Here is a 20,789-nt window from a genome sequence, read left to right on the forward strand (position 1 = left end):
ATTAGTGTCTGTTGAAATTAAGTTTTCACAATGCTGACCCTTATTCATCAGGAAAATCTGAATCTATCCATTCATTGGTATAAAACCAGAAAGATCACATGTGCCAAGTTAGAGAATTCTGTTTTTACTTTGGCCTAATAATGAGAAACTGTTTGGGGGTGACAATCTTAGTTGCTTATATGCATGTGGCTAGGAACACTAGAATTTTCTTTGCATTTATCTTTGTATTTAACATCTTTTTTTTTTTTTTTGCGGTACGCGGGCCTCTCACTCTTGTGGCCTCTCCCATTGCGGAGCACAGGCTCCGGATGCCCAGGCTCAGTGGCCATGGCTCATGGGCCCAGCCGTTCCGCGGCATGTGGGATCTTCCCGGACCGGGGCACGAACCCGTGTCCCCTGCATCGGCAGGTGGACTCTGAACCACTGCGCCACCAGGGAAGCCCTGTATTTCACATCTTAATGTAGAGCCTACATTTTCCTGTTTTGTTCTCCTCCTTTCAGTAGAGTGAAATTTTGTTTGCTGGCACATGCGGCTCAATAGAATTCTGCTCTCTGGAGGTCTGTGCCTCAAGAAATGACCGGAAAGAAGGTAACGGGTGTGAAATGAGATTGAGGAGACTGGATAGTATCTACATTGGTGATTTTAGGTGTACATCATTGTCTTGGTGTGTCAGAGATTAAACCACCACATTTTCTTGATGTATATGACAAAATCCTATTCTGTAGTCCACTGTTACTGTCTTTCAGGGTTTTACATATGTGGCTCCATCTGTACTTGAAAGCGTGAAAGAAAAGTTTTCCTTTGAACCAAAAATCCGGTCACCTCGAAGATTTATTGGCAGCCCACGAACACCTGTCAGGTATTCAGACTTTGTTATTCTTTTTTTTAACCTGGAAGAGCATTGCTTAAGAAATTTATGCCAAGTTACATAAATGGAAGATCTGTCATTCTCTTTGACATAAGCACAGCATCTACACCTTCTAATATTGCAAGTGACTAGTCTGTGACTAATCAATGATAATATGCTATATAGTTTACCTCCTCTTCTGAAAATAAGCCGTTGCACTGGAAAGTGTACTCTTTAACCATTCATTCAACATTTATTGTGTACCAGGGGTTGTGCTGCATTCTGGGGACACATGGTTAAGACAGGAATTGTCCTTGTCCTGATGAAGCTTACAATTTAGTGAGAGAGAGTCAAAATAAACAAAGAAGGAAATAAAATATGTAATTACAAGTAGCGCCAAATGCTATGCGAAAAAAAATAGAGTGTGGTACTAGAATGCAAAAAATAACAAGGGGACTCCTATTCATGGAGAAATAGCTAGCCATACAAAATACAGAAATACAAGGACATTACAGGTAGAAGAACAGCTCATGCAGAAGCCCTAAGGGACGAAAAAACTTGGCCTTTTTCTTAGAAACGAAAGGCAGGTCAACATTCCTGAAGTGTGGTGAGCGAGGAAGAGAATGGCAAAGGTTTGGAGAAATATTCTAAATGCAATGAGCAGCCGTTTTAAGTGGGGGAGAAAATGATTTTTTTAAAAAAGTAAGTATCATTGACGGTTTTATGAGGGCAAGTAGAGAGGTAAAAGAGACCAGTTAGGAAACTAGCAATTAGTCTACGGGAGAAATGGCTCAACTTCTGCTTTTGTACTAATCCACACAAAAATGAAATTAAATGAAAAAAAAAGGTCACATTACCCCACTCCCTTTAAATGTAAGGGAAATGTTCCTTGTTGAGATAGTACTTGAGACGAATGATAGCTCTTCCTTGTCTTAAAGCCCTGTCAAATTTTCTCCTGGGGATTTCTGGGGAAGAGGTGCTTCAGCCAGCACGGCAAATCCTCAGGCGCCTGTGGAGTACCCAATGGAAACAAGTGGAATAGAGCAGATGGATGTGACGACGAGTGGGGAAGCTTCAGCACCACTTCCAATACGACAGCCGAACTCCGGGCCATACAAAAAACAAGCTTTTCCCATGATCTCCAAACGACCAGAACACCTGCGTATGAATCTATGACAGAGCAATGCTTTTAATGAATTTAAGGCAAAAAAGGTGGGGAGGGGATGTGTGAGCATCCCGCAGGGTGAAACAAGAAGACTCAAAATGACAGTCTGGAAGAGTCAGTGTCATTACATAGAACACATTGGACAGAGGAAAAATAAACATGGATTTTAAAAAATCAATCAATGGTGCAAAAAAACTTAAGTGAAAATAGTACTGCGGAACTCTTAGGCACATCAATTAACTGATTCCTAGCAACATCTTCTCAACCTATCAAGGATTTCATGATGATGGCTGGAAACTGACAGTATTAAGGGTAGGATGTTGCTTCTGAATCACTGTTGAGTTCTGATTGTGTCAAAGAGGGATTATCCTTTCATTAGGCAAAGTATGAGTTTGCCTGTAATACTTGCAACTAAGGACAAATTAGCATGCAAGCTTGGTCAAACTTTCCAGCAACATGGAATCAAAGACGAAAGAAACTTAACAATTGATGTTTTACGTGCAAACAACCTGAATCTTTTTTTATATAAATATATATTTTTCAAATAGATTTTTGATTCAGCTCATTATGGAAAACATCCCAAACTTTAAAATGCGAAATTATTGGTGTGAAGAAAGCCAGACAACTTCTGTTTCTTCTCTTGGTGAAATAATAAAAATGCAAATGAATCATTGTTAACCACAGCTGTGGCTCGTTTGAGGGATTGGGGTGGACTTGGGGTTTATTTTCAGTAACCCAGCTGCAATACCTGTCTGTAATACTAGAAAAAAAAATCTATTTAATCATTTCTACTTGCAGTACTATTATGTGCTAAGCTTAACTGGAAGCCTTGGAATGGGCATAAGTTGGTATGTCCTACATTTCATCCTTATCCTGGGCCTGCATTGCACTGGAAAAATATCGCCACCTTATACCAGTATTTGGTTCAAGACATCAAATGTGTTCAGCCTATGGCTGAAGAAGGACAGAAGAGAGGATAAAATGCATATCGAGGGCTGCAAAGTGAGAGAGAGAGGAGGGAGATCCAGGGGAAGAGGGTGTTGCCACGGTCTACCCTCTATGTATAATCCCTTTACAGCAAATTGGTAAGGTTTTAAGTTTTACTTCTTTTTACTGTTTTTGGTGTCTGCCTTCCTTACATTTTTTCCTCAACGGTTTTAAAAGGAAAAAAGGTATTTTTTTTCCTATATTGGGGCTACATTTTTTGATTGTAAAAGTATTTGATGGCCTTTTGATGAATGTCTTCCACAGTGAATAAGAAAACTCAGTGGCTTAATTTAGGAAACATGTTAACAAGACACTGTGTTTTTGAAAATTGTAATGAAGTCTACATAAGTGATTTACAGGTACAAAGAATAAAAATAAAGGTAACTTTACCTTTCTTAAATACTTCTGCCTTAAAGAGAGCGTTTCCATGACTCTTAGCTGGTGAAAGGGTTTAATATCTGCAGAGCTTTATAAAAATATTATTTCAGTGCATACTGGTATAATAGATGATCATGCAGTTGCAGTTGAGTCTTACCACCTTTTTGTTTGTCTTTTATAATGTCTTCAGTCTGAGTGTGCAAAGTCAATTTGTAATATTTTGCAACCCTATGATTTTTTTTAAATAGATGCTGCTTGCTATGTTCTCCAAACCTTTTTAAGCCATAGGATCCAAGCCATACAATTATTTATGCATGTTGAATTCAGTCAGAAAAAGCTTTGCTTATTTAAATGGCGGTTCGAGTGAGATAAGATGAAATCCTATGACATTAAGCAAAAATAGAACCATGAAAAATGATTGGAAATATACCTTTTCAATTGTGGCAATAAATGAAACAATTGATAACAGCTCATCTTCGGACAGAAAGCCGTTTTTTTTTTTTAAATCACTCCCTCTAGACCTCCTCTTCCTTTATTGCAGCAGTCTACTGAGAACTTTATAACTGTAGCTAATAAATTAGAAACTAAATAATGGTAAGGGCAGAAATTGTACTTAAAGTGCAGGTCTTTGTTCTCTGACAGTTTATGATGTCTGAAAAACAGAACCTAAAAAGCCATGGTGATTTGTACAGGCTTCATTTCAGACTGTAAATGGCTTGTACTACTCTGATACTTGTTTTCAAATGAGTTTACTAACTATAGTGTTGACTGCCTGACCAAATTCCAGTGAAAGTTTTACACCAAAATATTCCTCCTCAGTCCTATTTGCTAGTAACATTTGCACTGTGATTGGCTGGCTATAACCACCCCATAGTTAAACCAGTTTCATAATTAGTACTGCCGGCAATAGTGGCAAACACTGTAACTTTCTGCATAAAAAGTATTAATTGCACACCTACCATCCACACAAATAAGTTTTTCAAACTTAACATTCAGTGAAGTTAATTTTCTATACTGTGGCAAGTTTATTGAGAAATTGTTTCACAAATGGATATTCCTACTATGACTGTGAAAACATGTCAAGTGCCACTTTAGTGTCACAGACAGAAAGCACACACCTATGCAATATGGCTTACCCTATATTTATTTGTAAAAACCCAAGCATAGTTTAAAAATATATGTCAATAATACTAGTCTTGAGTTTCTAAGAAAGTTCTTTATGATTATTCCAGGTAAGTGTATAAAGAGATTAAGTGTTTTTCTTTCATCACTTGATTATTTTCTTTAAAATCAGCTATTACAGGATATTTTTTTATTTTATACATGCTGTTTTTTAATTAAAATATAATCATTGAGAACTGAAGTTTACTAATTTTGATTTTATAAGGTTTGTAGCATTACAGAATAAACAGATTTATAAACCAGCTGTGATTAACAATGTAAAGTATTAATTATTGAACTTGAACCAGATTTTTAGGAAAACTGTTATTTCTTTTTCCCCTTTATGGTCTTAACTAATTTGAATCCTTCAAGAAGGATTCTTCCATACTATTTTTTGAGATAGAAGGTAATTGGGGGGGGGGAAGAATGCATGTATGATACTCCATAAATTCAACATTCTTTAAGAAATAAATGATTATAAATAAGCTGCATCTTCAGTAGTATTAATATCCCAAGCCTTGGATTTTATATTTAATATAGCACCTAACTATTTTGGTTACTTAGTCATATGGTTCCTAGCTTATAAGGGCTAGATCTAAGATTATTCTCATGAGAAATGTTCGATTTATGCAGAATGGATTTTGAGGCTGTGGAAATGGTTAATTCCTCAAATAAAAACATCAATGTCCAAACATCTACCTTTTTTCATAGGAGTAGACACTAGCAAGCTGGACAAAATAATCATAAAGTATTTGTTCCACCATGACCTGTGGTCTGTTGCTGATTGATACAAAATTCTTCATGTGTGATTCTTAATTTACCACTATAGCACAAGTATTATATCAGTGGATCATCTAAAGTAACATTTGAAAGATGGGGTCATCTGTGTTTGCTCTTTAAACTATTATTTTTTTTCCTACCCCCAGTTGGCTTTGCATCTACCAGAGTAAATTCTTCAGCTGCCTTATTAGGAGTGCTTTGAGGGTAACACCTTTTCTGCTTTTCATCTTGTTTAGTTTACTGTATTAAGTATTTGATTTCAGATTGATTGAATGTAAATAGAAATTAAATGCAAATTTGAATGAACATAAAATAGAAGTGATTTTTTAAAATTATTATTATCCTAAGATAGGAAGAAATAACTATCAGGTACACATGTGGTTTCAATAATTTTTCCCATTAACATTCCAGATATGTTCAGATTCTCATATTTAATAAACTATTTATGTGAAGAATGACAGTCAAAACTGTTTTTGTGGAGAAATTGAAGCAATTTAAATTTATAACAAGTTTTAGTACTGATTTTATATTAGGTGTTAAACATCTGTGATTTCCAAGTTCTGTCAAATAGTAGAATTGAATTGGTTGCTTAAAAAAAAAGTTCATGTGAAAAGTTATGTGAAAGCCAGCTTCACATAAAAACAATAGAAGATTTTCTTGTGCTAACATACAACAGTTTTTCCAGCCACATTTGTCAACTACATTACCTGATGTGTACGAACAAAATAACATAGTGGACAAATCTGTTTTTAACTAATGTCTCAATATATCTACTGTAAGATGGGTGTTTTGTGTAAACCACCTCTTATTTATGAGGTAATTCTATCACACTTGCCAAGATGGTTTCTCTACAGAAGTTCTCAAACGTACTTTTTTATAAAACATAGTAGTGACTCTTGATGTTGATAAAACAGTCTTTTAGAGGATGTGATCTGAATTCACAGAATAAATGGGGTTTGAATCTCTATTCCTGTTTTTGAGGTGAAGGAATAAAAATAAGAGAAATGCTTCTGGTTCATCAATGTTACTAGTGAATGGCAAAGCTCTCCTGTTACATTTTCCTTCTTTTAAACTCATATGTGAACTGCTATCTTGTTTGTTAAGAAAACAAAAACAAAAAACCCCACTGTCCACCAGGGACTTCTTTTGTTATTCAGTCATATTAAGAAACAAAGCTATCCATATGGCCATAGGGTAAGTAAGTGTGGTAAGTAGGTATTGTATTAGGGCTGAAGTAACCTATGTGTTTAAGGTGTTATTCTTATGTTTTTATCAAGAAGTCAGCATATCCTTCACACCCAAATTCTAATCTCAAATTGTCTTTCTCACTTATCCCCTGCTGCATACCTAAATAACAACTATTAGCTTCACCACAAAGTTAGGAAGGTGATTTAAGGCCAAGTAAGCTTGTTTTTTAGTATTTGCAGTGGTTCTCAAAGTACGTAACATAGTTAAGTATTTCATCCTGAATAAACACGAACAGTTGCACTTATAATCTAGCAATATTTACCTGGGGAGAAAAGTTACAGGCTCATGTTCTTTTGTCAATTTGGGTGGCCATAAGGCATGAAAAGTGGTTTAACCTGTATCTGGTTGGTCACTATCCTTATTAATCCAGGTTGTTTTAATCTTTGTCTTATCAGCACTGCAAATTTGTTTTCTACCTCTACCTTGTAGCTTCTACTTCCCACCACTATCTTTTTCTTGTGTGCAAACTGATAGATGGTAAAAGAGAAAATGGGCAGAGGCCTTGCATCTAAATATATATAATAACCAGTCCTTTGGATTTCTGGTATAGATCCATCCCCGCTTAGCGGTTTCATAGTGAGAGAGAAAGTGCCTCATTCTCTTTCCACCACCCTGCACAAACACCTGTAGACAAACAAACCACACTCTCCAAAGCTTGTGTTGGCCTGAGTGCAAGCTTTAATCTCCCAAGTAATGGTGATTCAAGCATGAGATTCCAGAACTCTTCTGGAGAAGACTAGTTATACGGGAAAATCCTTTTTTTTTTCTTTTTTTTTTTTTGGCCACGCACTATGTGGGAGCCTAGTTCCCCGACCAGAGCTCAAACCCACGTCCCCTGCATTGGAAGTGCGGAGTCTTAACCACTGGACCACCAGGGAAGTCCCGAGGAATTCTTTTCTAAGTGTTTGAGTTGGTCTTGTTTGTCACTCTATTCAAATCATCAGTGAAGCCAGCTGTTTGTAATCCATGTGAATTATTTTAATAATCCAAGAAAGTCCATGGCACTTTCCAAAAAGCAAGATCATGAACATTAAAGCTGATGGCAGGATTGTATGTATGAAGTCCACAAAGAAAAGGAATTTAAACCATCTGTTCTCAATGACTGCTAATCACACTACAGAGAATAATACAATATTAAAATATTTCATCCTCAGTAAATTAATCTTCCTTAGAAAAATCTGATTGTACAGGTAAAATATAGCATTTAGAGCATTCATTTAGAAATACAAATTTTAGAATTTTTAGAATGGGAATTATAAAAGTCAATGTTAAAGAAGATTCTACTTTCAGGTAATGTGTATCTTAAAATATTATGAAAAATATTCTTTATTCCGAAAACAGTGTCAGGAAAGAATACCTGAATTCCTCTAAAACCACTAGTTCTAGTTATCCAATTGTCATTTTGGTAACATTAACAAGAAAACACATTTACAATTTAACACTGCAATTATCTGTCAAATAATTAGGATAGAATAAATGTTGCATATGCATTATGTTGAACATTACTTATATATATTTTAAAATATAGGGTTCTTTCATTTAATCTTTTGAGAAGCTGGACTACACATTTGCCTTATTGTAATATTCTAAAACCATTTGGAAACATTTTCCTTAACTTCCAGCCCTGAAAATCCATTCTAATGTCTTTAGCAATAGTCACTGTAACCAAATAAAATTAGTGTTTTGTGGCCTTACTATTAAGTGTAGAACTTAATATATTTGAAGGTGTGATGAAGTGGCTCCGTCTTGCCATTTGTTTATATGGTCTGAAATCACAATTCTGCACAGCGGACATGTTTTCTCTCTGTTAAACCATAAGGTAATGCACTCTTCACAAAATATATGCTGTAAGGGAATTAAGAACTAGATTTTATGGTTGATAACATTTCAATTTTAAATTCATCACATTGCAGAGAATCATACTCTAGAGCTGAAAGGGAATTTGGAGAACACTAATCCCTTTATTTTACAAGTGAGAAAACAAAGTATAACATTCAAGAACACAGCGGTGTTCGTGGTAGAGGCACAAGTATTATTCTGACTTGTACTATCCGTTTAACCACTTTTAATAAAATACAAGCTATCCTCAGGTGATAACATTAAGATCAAGTATAATGACTAACAGCTTAATAAAGTCTTTGAGGGTTACTGAAATAAAGTATAGGAAAGGGCCTTATACAGTCCAGTAACAAATGCTGGTATTATTCTAAAAGACTAGTATTCAATTATTAAAAACAGTCTGTTTCCCAGTCACTTTGGTATCCAGGATGCCATTTGAATTTTTTTTTTCCCCTTTATACACTCCTCTACATAAAAATTATTAGAACTGGGCTTCCCTGGTGGCGCAGTGGTTGAGAGTCCGCCTGCCAATGCAGGGGACATGGGTTCGTGCCCCAGTCTGGGAAGATCCCACATGCCGCGGAGCGGCTAGGCCCATGAGCCATGGCCGCTGAGCCTGCGCGTCCGGAGCCTGTGCTCCGCAACGGGAGAGGCCATAACAGTGAGAGGCCCGCGTACCGTAAAAAGAAAAAACAAAATCATTAGAACTAAGGGGCAAGATTTAGCTAACCTACCAAACCCCTAATCACAAATAAGAAATTAGTAGTGTGTGCCCTGGACGCTACTTTCTGCTGAATAGTGTATATTTCCCTATAAGTAACATAAATGTGACGTTTGCAGATCACAGAGAAGTGCTGTATTGAGGTTGCTTAAAAATACAGTTACCTGACAGGTGAGAAGAATTGGCTTTTGAAATTCAGCTTGACATATTGAACAAATATCATCCACATCTGAACACTGTCTCTTGCTGGCAGCCACTCCGTGACTCTATAAAGATAAGAAGTTATGTTCCTACACATTTCTTTCTTTTCTGTTCCTTAAATACATAGATGGTACTGTATTTCTCAAATCTCCAAGGAACTAGGCATTTGAAAACTCTCCCAAAGGATATAAACATTTCAGAGCTGAACTATGTATGCAGAATGATGCCTGGATGGATCACATCAAGGTTAACTCGCTATGTAATACATAATAGGATACTGGAAGATTGTTAGATTCATTGGATTCCCAAATAATGACAGTGCTTCAAATTCAAATGGCTTAAGAGACTAAGCGATCTGAAATATAATACAGCATTATGCAATCTATATTCATGTACTGTGTGACCCAGTACTGCCAAATTGAGCCCACTTATTACCTATGACACTTTTCAAAAAAGTCAATCCAGAGCCTGGCTGGCTGAATGTAACTCATGTAGAGACTACTTTAAAAATAGGTTTCTGTGCTCCACACTGGTGATTGATTCAGTAGGTCCAGACATACCAGGATGTAACCCAGGAATCTAATTCCTGAAAGCTCTCCACATGAGTTCAATGTGAAGGAGGTTTGGGGACCACTGAACAGTATCCTGCCACTAAATCTAAAACTAATTTTAATTACCATCCTTACTTATCACAAAAGTTGGAGCATTTAGTACTACGAAAGAACGGTAAAATTTTACAGAAGAACTGTAATTGCAAAATGTCACTTGGGTAGAGTTATACTGTCAAACTGAATAATAACAAATCTTTGAATTTCCTTTTCTTCTTAAGTCCTAAAAAAAAGTTTCTGATCTCTTTAAGATCTTAATAACTTCCTTACCAAATTTAGTAGAATTTAGTCATTAACTAGATGTGACAAAATGTTACAAATGAGATCAGCTTTCTGTAGAAATGATGTGGAAAAGGTGGCTGAGGAAAAGAAAGAACACCCAAGTTTCGGTCATGGTAATGAGAGCAAAAGCATGACTTGACTCAGCAACCTGAAGCTGTGACCTAAACTTCTTGTTATCGAGGGTTAACAAAATCAAACTAAGACTCAACGGATGAAAACATTGAAAATGAAGATTTTTTGAGATTGGTCATGTTAAAGATTCCAGAAACAAACTGAGATACTGATGGACGATCTTGGTGCCAGTTTCCCTTCAATGAATGTCATTTAGCAGAATACACTGCAGATATGTATGCTGACAAGCTTTTAAAATAGCACTCTTGGGTCTTCCCTGGTGGCGCAGTGGTTGAGAATCTGCCTGCCAATGCAGGGGACACGGGTTCGAGCCCTGGTCTGGGAAGATCCCACATGCCGCGGAGCAACTAGGCCCGTGAGCCACAACTACTGAGCCTGCGCGTCTCGAGCTTGCGCTCCGCAACAAGAGAGGCTGCGACAGTGAGAGACCCGCGCACTGCAATGAAGAGTGGCCCCCGCTCACCGCAACCAGAGGAAGCCCTCGCACAGAAACGAAGACCCAACACAGCCATAAATAAATAAATAAATAAATAAAATAAAAATTTAAAAAGTTGGATCATATAAAAAAAAAAAAAAAAAAATAGCACTCTTGTCTGGCACTTTGCAGACTCCCTTCAGGTGAAGACATCCTGATGATGATTGCCATTTTCAGGGCAACATTAAGGAACATGAGAATCCCAGGAATAAAACGGAGTGATCTGTGATAGTCTCTTTATGCTTCACAGAGAAAGAATATCAAAAGTATTTCAGCTGAAGCCTTACTAGATTAATTGCTACAGCAAAGTGGCCGATACATAATCAACTGAATAAACTCAAAAGCTGGTGTCTCAATTTTATTGTATCTTATCTAAAGAAAGAAGTCTGAATAGGATGCAGCAAAACTTAATACAGGGCTTCCCTGGTGGTGCAGTGGTTGAGAGTCCGCCTGCTGATGCAGGGGACACGGGTTTGTGCTCTGGTCTGGGAAGATCCGCGGCTGGGCCCATGAGCCATGGCCACTGGGCCTGCGCGTCCGGGGCCTGTGCTCCGCAACGGGAGAGGCCACAGCAGTGAGAGGCCCATGTACCGCAAAAAAAAAAACCTTAATACATTACTGTCTTTAGGAAAGGGTGCCCTGGCCAGTTAGTTTACTCCACTTTGTTGGTGTAATCCTGTTTTTTTTTAAACATATATTATTAGACTGGCATTCTTGTACATCAGATTCCCCTGAGTCCTGACCACATAATTGTTAAGTACCTAATGGACTGCAAAACTGAGAATCAAACTCTGAAACCTGGTGATCACACTTACATACTGAGAACTTCTGAGGCTACTAAATAGCAAATGAGCTATTTATCATTTGGGCTATGATACCCTTTTTCTGCAGTTTGTTACATCAGTAGAATAACATAATAAAGTTACAGTTGACACTGGAGTCTCAATTTATTGTTAAAATTGTTTTGTTATTGTTAAATTTACTGTTATTGTCATGAACTTATTTGTGCATACAGAACTGCGTATTGGGGAAATTTTTCCAGTAAGAAAGAAAATTTCAAGGGACATGATTTTTGGTAATGAGCTTTCTTCATATACACAATAAATTATAGTATAAGCACTTTCACAGAAGTTGAATAGGAGTTAATGAAAATACACAAAGTTACTATTTGTGGCTTAAATAAAGGAAGAGAAACAAAAGTTCGTAAGATTTTTAAGGGAATGTTTATAAACCCTTAAGAATGTCAAGTGATTTGAAAGGGCAAGAGGCAAACTCAAATATATAAGTACTTCATCAACTATCAGGTGGTTGTCAATGTGCAAGTTAAACTTACCACAGAAACAAAACCTCTATCATCACAGCCCCAAGTGCCGAAGTACAAGAAGTCTTTCTAAAAAGCCACGTAATGATGAAATCTTCATTTGTAAAACTGCTGAACTAAAACATTTTTATAATGTAGAAAGATAAAAAGTGTTTTTTCTGATTAAAAAATACTTACTGGTCGTGTAAAAAATATTCGCAAAACCTGTCTGAAAGTTCTCAGATGTCCAAAAAAGTCCAGAAGCTGAAAGAGAAAATAATTCATTTATTCAAAGAGCCGTACCTGCTAAACTCAGAGATCAAAGCTAATATCAAATACTGATATTAATTTTATGCTCATTGCATATCACAACTAATCATTTCATTCTAAATATATTTAAAGTCCAATTATGGAATATTTTACTCAATTTATCAATTTCAGCCAACTCTTAACCAAAATGAAGTACATCTGAATGCCCAGAGTTACAATTTGGTCAAGATAAATATAAACAACTAAATCAAAGGCAAGGCAATTTTATCTGGTTTACATGTCCTTAACCTATTTAACGTTTCATAAAGTGATTAAGCTGAGGGGAACAGGCATAGAGGGAACAGGACAAGATACTCCACTAGTTTGAGAATTATGTGTATGAGAGATGCTACTGTAGGGGATGGATATGTTCTCTTCTACTTGTTCCCCTCCACCTTAGATAATCCATGCTTAGAGGTCCACTCCCCCAATAAAATCTGAGAACCACTGGATTAAGGTACCTATTTCCATTTCTAAGTAGATATAGAATCTGCCATTACTTCAAACTAGTGATATGAAGATAAACTATAAAATATATAAAGAGAAAAGCAGTCATATGTAAAATATGTAAACAGTATTATATGAATCATTATAAATGATAAGATTTATTATGTTACCTACTTTTAGTATGAGGTAGAGTAAAGCCAGCAATATCCCAAGACTCCATCCAGTTACATTACCAAACTCCCCATAGCTTATAAGGTAACGAAACCAAACTGGTACGGGGACAAAAGTTCGGTAATACTGACATAATTCTTCTAAAACCATATACCAATAACCCTAAAAAGGAAGAAAAAAGAAAACAAATAGAGCCACCCAAGGTACTTACATGCACAATGCAAATACTTCATATTGGCCTGAGAACATCATGGGTATATGGCACAATAACACAACTATAAAATTAATCTTCATAATGATAATGGTTATGACTGACAACCTCAACTTGGTTCTTTAGATATTAGTCACTGAGTGGTCTGTTTTCAAAGAATTTCTAAAGAGTGACTGAAAATGTTTTATGTATAATAAAACATTTTGCTGATTATAAAAATTTAAAGTTTTCATTAAATATGAAAAAACACTGAATAACTGCCTAAGTCAGTTATCAATTATCAATTAACAATGCCCTGGAGGAAAACAGAAGTGTAAATATATATTTTCCCATATATGATGTGGGGACTCATTTTTAGATTATTCCAAAGCAAATATAATTGATTTTATTGGAACAGATTAATATTTAGGTTCAAGTCTTTGACCAAACAGCTGCCAGACTGAGATAATATAATTAAAATTAGGTTATTGAGCAAACTGAAAAATTATAGAAGTAATCATTTAAGCAAAGACTAAATAGCATTAATATGGTCTGCTAACAGCTTTCCAGTAAAACATATTACTTTCTTACCTTGGATTTAAAAGGCATGATGAAAGAAGGCACCAATAAAATAAGGCATTTTAAGCCCATGAAGAGGAATTTCAGAATGAAGTCTGTAATTCCAACGATCCAAAGTACGTCCCAGAAGCTCGAATAGTCCAAAGTAGGATTAAAAAAAATTAAGCTACCAAGAGAAAAACATCAAAACTTACCAGAGCAACATAAAAAGATATGTGTCGATGGGGGTTCTAAATTTACTACCAAATATTTAATTTGATGTGTAAAAATAAGACATTGGCAAGATGCTAGAGTTCATGTAAATAGAATGGAAGATCATTTTGCTTATTTTAAAAAAACCTTTTAGGGACTTCCCTGGTGGCGCAATGGTTAAGAATCTGCCTGCCAACGCAGGGGACACGGGTTCAAGCCTTGGTCTGGGAAGGTCCCACATGCCGCAGAGCAGTTAAGTCTGTGCACCACAACTACTGAGCCTGCGCTCTAGAGCCCGCAAGCCACAACTACTGAGCCCGTGTGCCACAACTATGGAAGCCCACACGCCTAAAGCCCATGCTCTGCAACAAGAGAAGCCACTGCCATGAGAAGCCTGCACACTGCAAGGGAAGAGCAGGCCCCACTCACCACAACTAGAGAAAGCTCACACACAGCAATGAAGACCCAATGCAGCCAAAAATAAATTTATTTAAAAAACTTCTTAAATGTTTGAATTTCAAATCTTCCCCCCATAAAGAACGAGTCTTCCTAACTTGCCATGATTGATATCTTTCTAGCCTATAATCTAAAAAACTCACAAATACTCCGTAGCTGCCAATCTGTCTTCAACCAACTCCAGTCAGGAATCTAACCCCTCCTTTCCACTGAACTGTTTTTGTCAAGATCGCCAACTCCCTCCCTCTTGCTAAATTCGAAGGTCACCTTTTCCCCCTCTTCTCTCCTTGAAATACTTTCTTCCTAGACTTCTGACACCACTCTCTTCTAGTTGTTCTCATATGTGACTGATGGTTCCTTTTTTAAAAAAATTTATTTATTCATTTATTATTTTTGGCTGCATTGGGTCTTCGTTGCTGTGCGCGGGCTTTCTCTAGTTGCGGTGAGTGGGGGCTACTCTTCGTTGCGGTGCGTGGGCTTCTCATTGTGGTGGCTTCTCTTGTTGTGGAGCACGGGCTCTCAGCGCAAGGGCTTCAGTAGTTGTGGCACATGGGCTCAGCAGTTGTGGCTCGTGGGCTCTAGAGCACAGTCTCAGTAGTTGTGGTGCACAGGCTTAGTTGCTCTGCGGCATGTGGGATCTTCCTGGACGAGGGCTCGAACCCATGTCCCTTGCATTGGCAGGCGGATTCTTAACCACTGCGCCACCAGGGAAGCCCCGATGGTTCCTTCTTAAGTCTCCTTTGCTGCTCCTCCTCTGGCTAATTGTGGGCATGTCCAGTCCCGGGCCCTCTCCTCTGTCTATACTTTCTTTCCCTGATTAGTCTTGTCAAGTTCCTTGGTTTTAAAATATCAACCATATGCTGATAACACCAAAATTTACAGCCCTAACCTCTACTCTGAGCTCATGACAAATATCTATAATCACTTTAACAGTTCTACATGGCCTCTCAAACTTAACATGTTCAAAACAAAATTACTGATTTTCCCTCAAAACCAGTTCCTTCCCCAGTCTTTCCCAGCCCAGTAAATGGCACCACCATCCAGCCAGTTGCTTAGACTAAAAAAACCCAGTATCACCCTTGATTCTTCCCCCTTACCTACTCACCGAATCCAATCCGAGTAGTACTGGCTACACCTACAAACTATATCCCAGATTTGTCCACATCTCTCCAACTCCACTGAAACCAGGACTTCTAATTATCTGATTAAAGCTGAAAATTCAGGACACTTCCATCTGACATGGAAACTTATCAACTACTGTCCTTTAGCAAGTCTTCTTCTAGAGACAAAGATCAAGTGTTCTTATCACACATACACACAAGAAGGTAACTAAGGGAGGTGATGGATATATTAATTAGCTTGATGTGGTAAATCATTTCACAATGTATACGTATATCAAAACACGTTGTATATTTTAAATATATACAATTTTTATTTATCAAAAATGAAAAACGAAAAAAGATCACCAACAACAACCTAATGGTATTTAGTAACTACTGATTATATAAGTAAAAATTTAAATATCAAAAATTATTTATTGAGCACTTGCTGTGAGGCAAGGCACTGGGTATAAAAATGTGAGTAAGTCACTTTAAGCTCTCAATCTTGGAAACAGACAGATAGGTAAAAATTGAACTCTAAAAAAAAAAAAATTGAACTCTAAGTATGTGCAAGTAAGATATATGCAAAGTGCTACGGAATATACGATTACATAAAAATGTGATTGTGCACTTGGACCTCTAATTACCTGTAATAAAGTGACTGAGAATGAAAGGTGTAATATAAAAGAACAGAAGATCCTGCTAAGAATACCAGTAACCAAGCACACTGAATCTTTGAGCACCTTTCCTGAAAAATAAACAATTTTATAATTTGTTACTTTGAATTATGCCAGAATTTTAAATATCATTAAACTATTTTAATGACTAATTTATTAACTTAGAACATTTTAATAGATTAATTTATCTTAATAAAATACAGAATATTTGTTAAATTGTACATCATCACATTCTATTTTATATACCTTTAGTGAAAAAAACAAAACACATACTTAAACAGATTTTTAAAATACAAGTTTCCTCATTGTGTAACATTACCTATGTTTCAAAGCCAAATCTTCTACAGACTGACATAAAGGACCTACGTAAATAAAAACTTTACTTCTGCAGCTTCCTATTTTTGCCTTCCCAACAAAACAGACTTTTAAAAACTGCATTTATGTTACCAGGGTTTATAAATATAATTTTAAAAATTCTCAATTCAATAAGAATTTAATAAAATGTTTTTAATCTCAGTTTTATAATTGTTTTAATTACTGGTTTAATTAAAAATTTTACTAGTTTTAAACCCTGAATTAAACTTTTATAGTTTGATAGGTTCTAACTAGGAATTTTCAGGTCAAAATGTATGATCCTTTACACAGATATAATCCTTGAAAGTTGCTTGAAATTTTATAAACTAATCCTGTTTTCCCAATAATTTACATGAATAGGAATCTTTTATAATTTCTTATGGAAAAACTTCTTGGGTTTAGTTTTCTTTAAATAAGAGAAACCTAAATAAATAGTTCAATACCCATTTATTCAGTGTACGTTTTATTTGACTATTTTAAATCTTATAGTACAACAGCTGAAGTTTTTAATGATGATTATATTACTTAGTATGGTCAAACTAACTTAAAACATGATAGCACTTGACAAATCAGATCAAATAGTGTGTTCTAAACCTTTTAATCCTTCTGTCTAGTTTTTCTTTATCAGGAACCCAATATACAAAGAAAATAAGGTGAATCAATTCAGTATTAGGACAGATCATTTATTCCAGGTCATTTAGATAACAACATTTAATATATCATGGATGGTACATTATATCTATTTAAATTTATCAAATAAACTATCTTATCTTTATTCCTATTTCTCTCAAAAATGAGTAAATAATTCTACAGGGAGAAACATTTAATAATTTTTTAGTTGCTGGTTATACTTACTCTTAGAAAAACCTGATTTACAATGCTTTTGTTTGCATATATAAAAGTTGTAAGCAGCCCAACTCCAAGAGAAATTCCTGTTAGAAAATAAGGTCCAGTTAATTGAAAGGAAAAAAAAAGAGCTAACATGACATGAATTTAAAGGAAGCATATACAATTTTAAAAACAGAAAATAAGAAACTGAAATACATAGGTTAAAGTAGATTACCAATAAAGAAAGAAAATTAGCTGCATATAGTAATGAAACAGCTCAGTGTTTTATTATACCCTACCTGTTATATGCTGCATAACAAGTTTGACACCCAGAATCAAAATATATGGAACACCTTTTTGCAACCACTTGAAGAGATATCGGAATTCTGAGAAGGAGCTACTACCATGATCTCCAGACTCCATCTCGGTATCATCAGGTTGCCTTGCTTCATTGTGGGAGTGACTCCGTAAGCGACTGTGTACACATCCATGGGTACAGCCGTGGACACCTGACCTTACATTTCTGGAGCTTGGATTTTCAGCACATTCTTTAGGCATGGAGTTTATCTGAATATGAACATCTCCAGAATAAAGACAGGAAGCTTCTCCTGTCAATCTTGTTTGGACACACTGGGAGGCTGAGGCATCCTCACTGCCTGCAGCTCCTGAAGGGCTGTGCAGTTGGCTACAGTTGGCTTGCATGACCCCTGAATACTTTTTCTGTGATCCAGATTTCTTTGCTTCAGGGCTCTGTCTCCTAAAAATCAAAGCGCAGAAAATATTCTAAGTGAACAGTTAAGTACAGGCAATATATTGCTCACTAGGAATAATTTATTCACTAAAGGAGAGTCTGATAGTCACAGTACATGAATTATTTCCAGGTTATCTATTGCTTATTACTAGACTCCTCCATCTTCTCCCTTTATGCGAAGGCTCTGCTGCCCTAGGCAAACTATCCTTTAGGGAACATCTGCTACCAAAAAAGTTTAGCTTCAGATGCCTCCAGTTCTCTAATGACAGAAGGAACCGGCAAAACAGTCAAAATATGGGTGCTCAGCAGATGTTAATAATATGAGTACTAGTACTCAATCATACTAGAACACTTAAGTACATTTACTTTGTTCAACTGGAACAGTTTCATCTCTGATGTAGATTCTACATCTAATGAGTATTTTTTTTAATGTGTGGAAAGGTTAGGAAGAAAAAAGCATCAAATCTTAACTCCTCATTAAGTATCATCATGGAGAACTAATAAACATTTCATTTAGGTGACCTACAAATTTTGTTTTATGCTGAAACAGCTTTCCCAAAGCTAATAAAAAAGTTTCCAATAATTAATACCAAGAGTATTACCTTTTCCTGTCCCCCCCAAGGATGTTACCTAAATACCTTTAAAATAGGAAGACTTGGGGAGTCACCATGTAATTGCTAAGTGACTCTTTATTCTGAATAAGGATAATTACGTAGTCTGCACATTAAAAATGCCACCTTTGAGGGGAGGGGCGTCGGGAAAGAGAACACTGGCACGGAAAGATCCCTAAATGACGAGTGTGGGTAGCCGTCGTGGATCCAGCTGACGAAACGCAGAGCCTTTCTGCCGTTTCTGTAGGAGGAAGCTGGGGTTAACGTCAGGGCATGTTCCGTGTTATTCTCTTTCATTCCTAGGTTTGGAATTTTTTTTCTTTTTTCTTTTTTTTTTTTTTCAGTTACTGTTGGGCGGTTTGGTTTTTAGTGCCATTCACTAGAGGCTTTCACTGATGCTCCAACGCCACGACTGCTATTTATTTCCTCCAACCTCTGAAGACCGACGCTGGACGGGAGAATTTCAGCGTCTTTTTCCACAAATAAAAACAGAACCCTCCCGCTTTCCTCCAAGTACGAGCAAGAAAGGGGAGAAAAAGGGAAGAAAAGTAAACGCAACGGGCTCTTCCGGAATCTCCAGGACAGATTTTTCCTCCCACGTTCGACCTTCGAGTACCTCAGTTATTCTCCCCAGAGCCCATTTCGCCGCGGCCCCTCGCCTCCTTCGCCCGCTTCCCCCAGGCCTGACCTCTCATGACGAAGAGCGCACCGAGTCCCGGGCAGCGACTGCAGAAACAGCGGGAGATGCCGCCTCGAGGCCTTCAGTCAAGGCCATCACCTTCAGAACCACCGCCAACAACTCCCGCCCAGCTCGGCGGCAGCGGCGGCGGCGCGCGCGCTCCCGGACGTCCTCACGCGCGCGCGCCCCGGCCCCGCGCGACGCGCCGAGGGACTGGCAGCGACGACGGGGCGGGGCAGAGGCCGTCTTAGGGTGTTGGCTGTGAAGAGGCGGCTGTGGCCGAGAAGCGACGCAGGCGTCTGCGTTAAACAATAAGCGAATGTGCGTAGGTTTGTGTAACTCGCCCCAAGCCGGTTAAAGGTCTGGAAGTTTTGAGGTTAAAAATGTTTTAGCCTTCGGAACCTCCCCTCGAGGGAGGAGCGTGCTGTTGGGTGCTCACCTGGTCCTGCTCCCAGCGCGCCTGGCTTCTGGAAGCTTTGGTCCCGCTTGGCTCGCGTCTCCCGGGACCTGAGTTGGAGGAGCCACGTTGGCGAGGGGTCGGAGCGCCTCTGAGAGAGCTGGGCGGGGCGGGAGTGTTCTGGTGTCGGCTAGCTCAGCTGACCCAGTTGTGGCTGGACGGTGAAGTTTGAACTGAACTGGGTTTCCGTTACAATCCTAACTTTGCACTGTGAGAACAAGGCCCTGCTGAAACCTGAGGAGATAGAATCGGAGAGAAGTGGGGGGCGGTTTGGGTGGTGGGAGGGGTGGAAGTAGAAGTTAGAGTTTAAAAAACTTGTCTTGTATGGGGTATAGGGGACTCTGTACTATCTTCGCTATAATTGTTAACCGAAAACTGTTCTAAAATAAAAGATTTATTAAGAAAAAGTTTAAACGAAAGAAGCAAAGAACCTTGCCTCTTGGTCTCTAGCCAAAATATATTCTAAATGATACTTAATTGTATTCCATGAGTCTGCCCCATTCCCACAACCACCAATAGCCTTTCTATTTTGAACCTCAAGTTTTTTACCTTTAATTTCTAGAAATTGACGTGAAGTAAGTAACTCTTGGTGGTTAGGTCTTGAAATTAAAAATCCGTGCCACGCTTGAGGTGTGCAATCTTCCCTCACTAGAGAGGGTAAATTTTCATACATATACACACATGTCATGAGTTGAATATCTAGTGGGAAAAGTGATACTTTGTCTTTTTACTGGTCACTGATTTAAAACCATTCACAACTTTGCGCAAGTTAGTTTTCTGGTGTGTGAATTTTTAGGCTTCTTAATCATGAAATTGTTTGCACCTTATTTTCTCCTATTTCAGAGTACAACTGAATCCACTGT

General features: G+C 37.5%; 2 protein-coding genes across 9 annotated transcripts in view; one reads left to right on the plus strand and one right to left on the minus strand.

Annotated features, from left to right (window-relative positions):
* RPS6KB1 (ribosomal protein S6 kinase B1) overlaps window positions 1–5,771 on the plus strand; it is a 39,100-nt gene extending 33,329 nt beyond the window's left edge. For 3 of the 6 annotated variants that reach the window (XM_032615232.1, XM_032615235.1, XM_032615234.1), the window contains 2 exons: window positions 748–860; window positions 1,787–5,771. In XM_032615232.1, coding sequence (XP_032471123.1) covers window positions 748–860; window positions 1,787–2,024 — 351 coding nt within the window. In that variant the 3' untranslated portion in view covers window positions 2,025–5,771. Of the gene's footprint in view, window positions 1–747 lie in introns of all 6 variants that reach the window. The other 3 variants (XM_032615233.1, XM_032615236.1, XR_004347232.1) reach the window with 3 other exon arrangements.
* A 1,752-nt stretch (window positions 5,772–7,523) lies between these two features.
* Window positions 7,524–20,257, minus strand: RNFT1 (ring finger protein, transmembrane 1). 3 transcript variants are annotated; one of them, XM_032615238.1, is made up of 9 exons: window positions 19,909–20,257; window positions 17,728–18,185; window positions 17,456–17,532; window positions 16,217–16,317; window positions 13,834–13,987; window positions 13,056–13,214; window positions 12,324–12,389; window positions 9,292–9,393; window positions 7,524–8,412 (listed from the first exon to the last, which is right to left on the minus strand). In XM_032615238.1, exons 2-9 carry the CDS (start codon window positions 18,128–18,130, stop codon window positions 8,278–8,280), a joined length of 1,197 nt encoding a protein of 398 aa, XP_032471129.1. In that variant the 5' UTR covers window positions 18,131–18,185; window positions 19,909–20,257; the 3' UTR covers window positions 7,524–8,277. The 3 variants fall into 3 exon arrangements, with proteins under 3 accessions (XP_032471129.1, XP_032471130.1, XP_032471128.1); XM_032615239.1 differs by lacking the exon at window positions 19,909–20,257 and adding an exon at window positions 19,479–19,646 and having other exon boundaries at window positions 17,833–18,185; XM_032615237.1 differs by lacking the exon at window positions 19,909–20,257 and adding an exon at window positions 19,479–19,616.
* Window positions 20,258–20,789: the final 532 nt, after the last annotated feature.

This window comes from Phocoena sinus, chromosome 20 (assembly GCF_008692025.1).
Source record: "Phocoena sinus isolate mPhoSin1 chromosome 20, mPhoSin1.pri, whole genome shotgun sequence".
NCBI lineage: Eukaryota > Metazoa > Chordata > Mammalia > Artiodactyla > Phocoenidae > Phocoena > Phocoena sinus.

What these genes read in the sequence shown, in the direction of transcription:
- RNFT1 (XM_032615238.1), bottom strand. Translation starts at nt 18,130, where the DNA reads ATGCAAGCCAACTGTAGCCAACTGCACAGCCCTTCAGGAGCTGCAGGC. An exon ending in TACTCTACCTCATACTAAAA is followed by an intron (nt 12,390 to 13,055) that starts GTAGGTAACATA and finishes TTTCTCTTTCAG; the next exon opens with CTTCTGGACTTTTTTGGACA. An exon ending in GAATATTTTTTACACGACCA is followed by an intron (nt 9,394 to 12,323) that starts GTAAGTATTTTT and finishes TTATCTTTATAG; the next exon opens with AGTCACGGAGTGGCTGCCAG.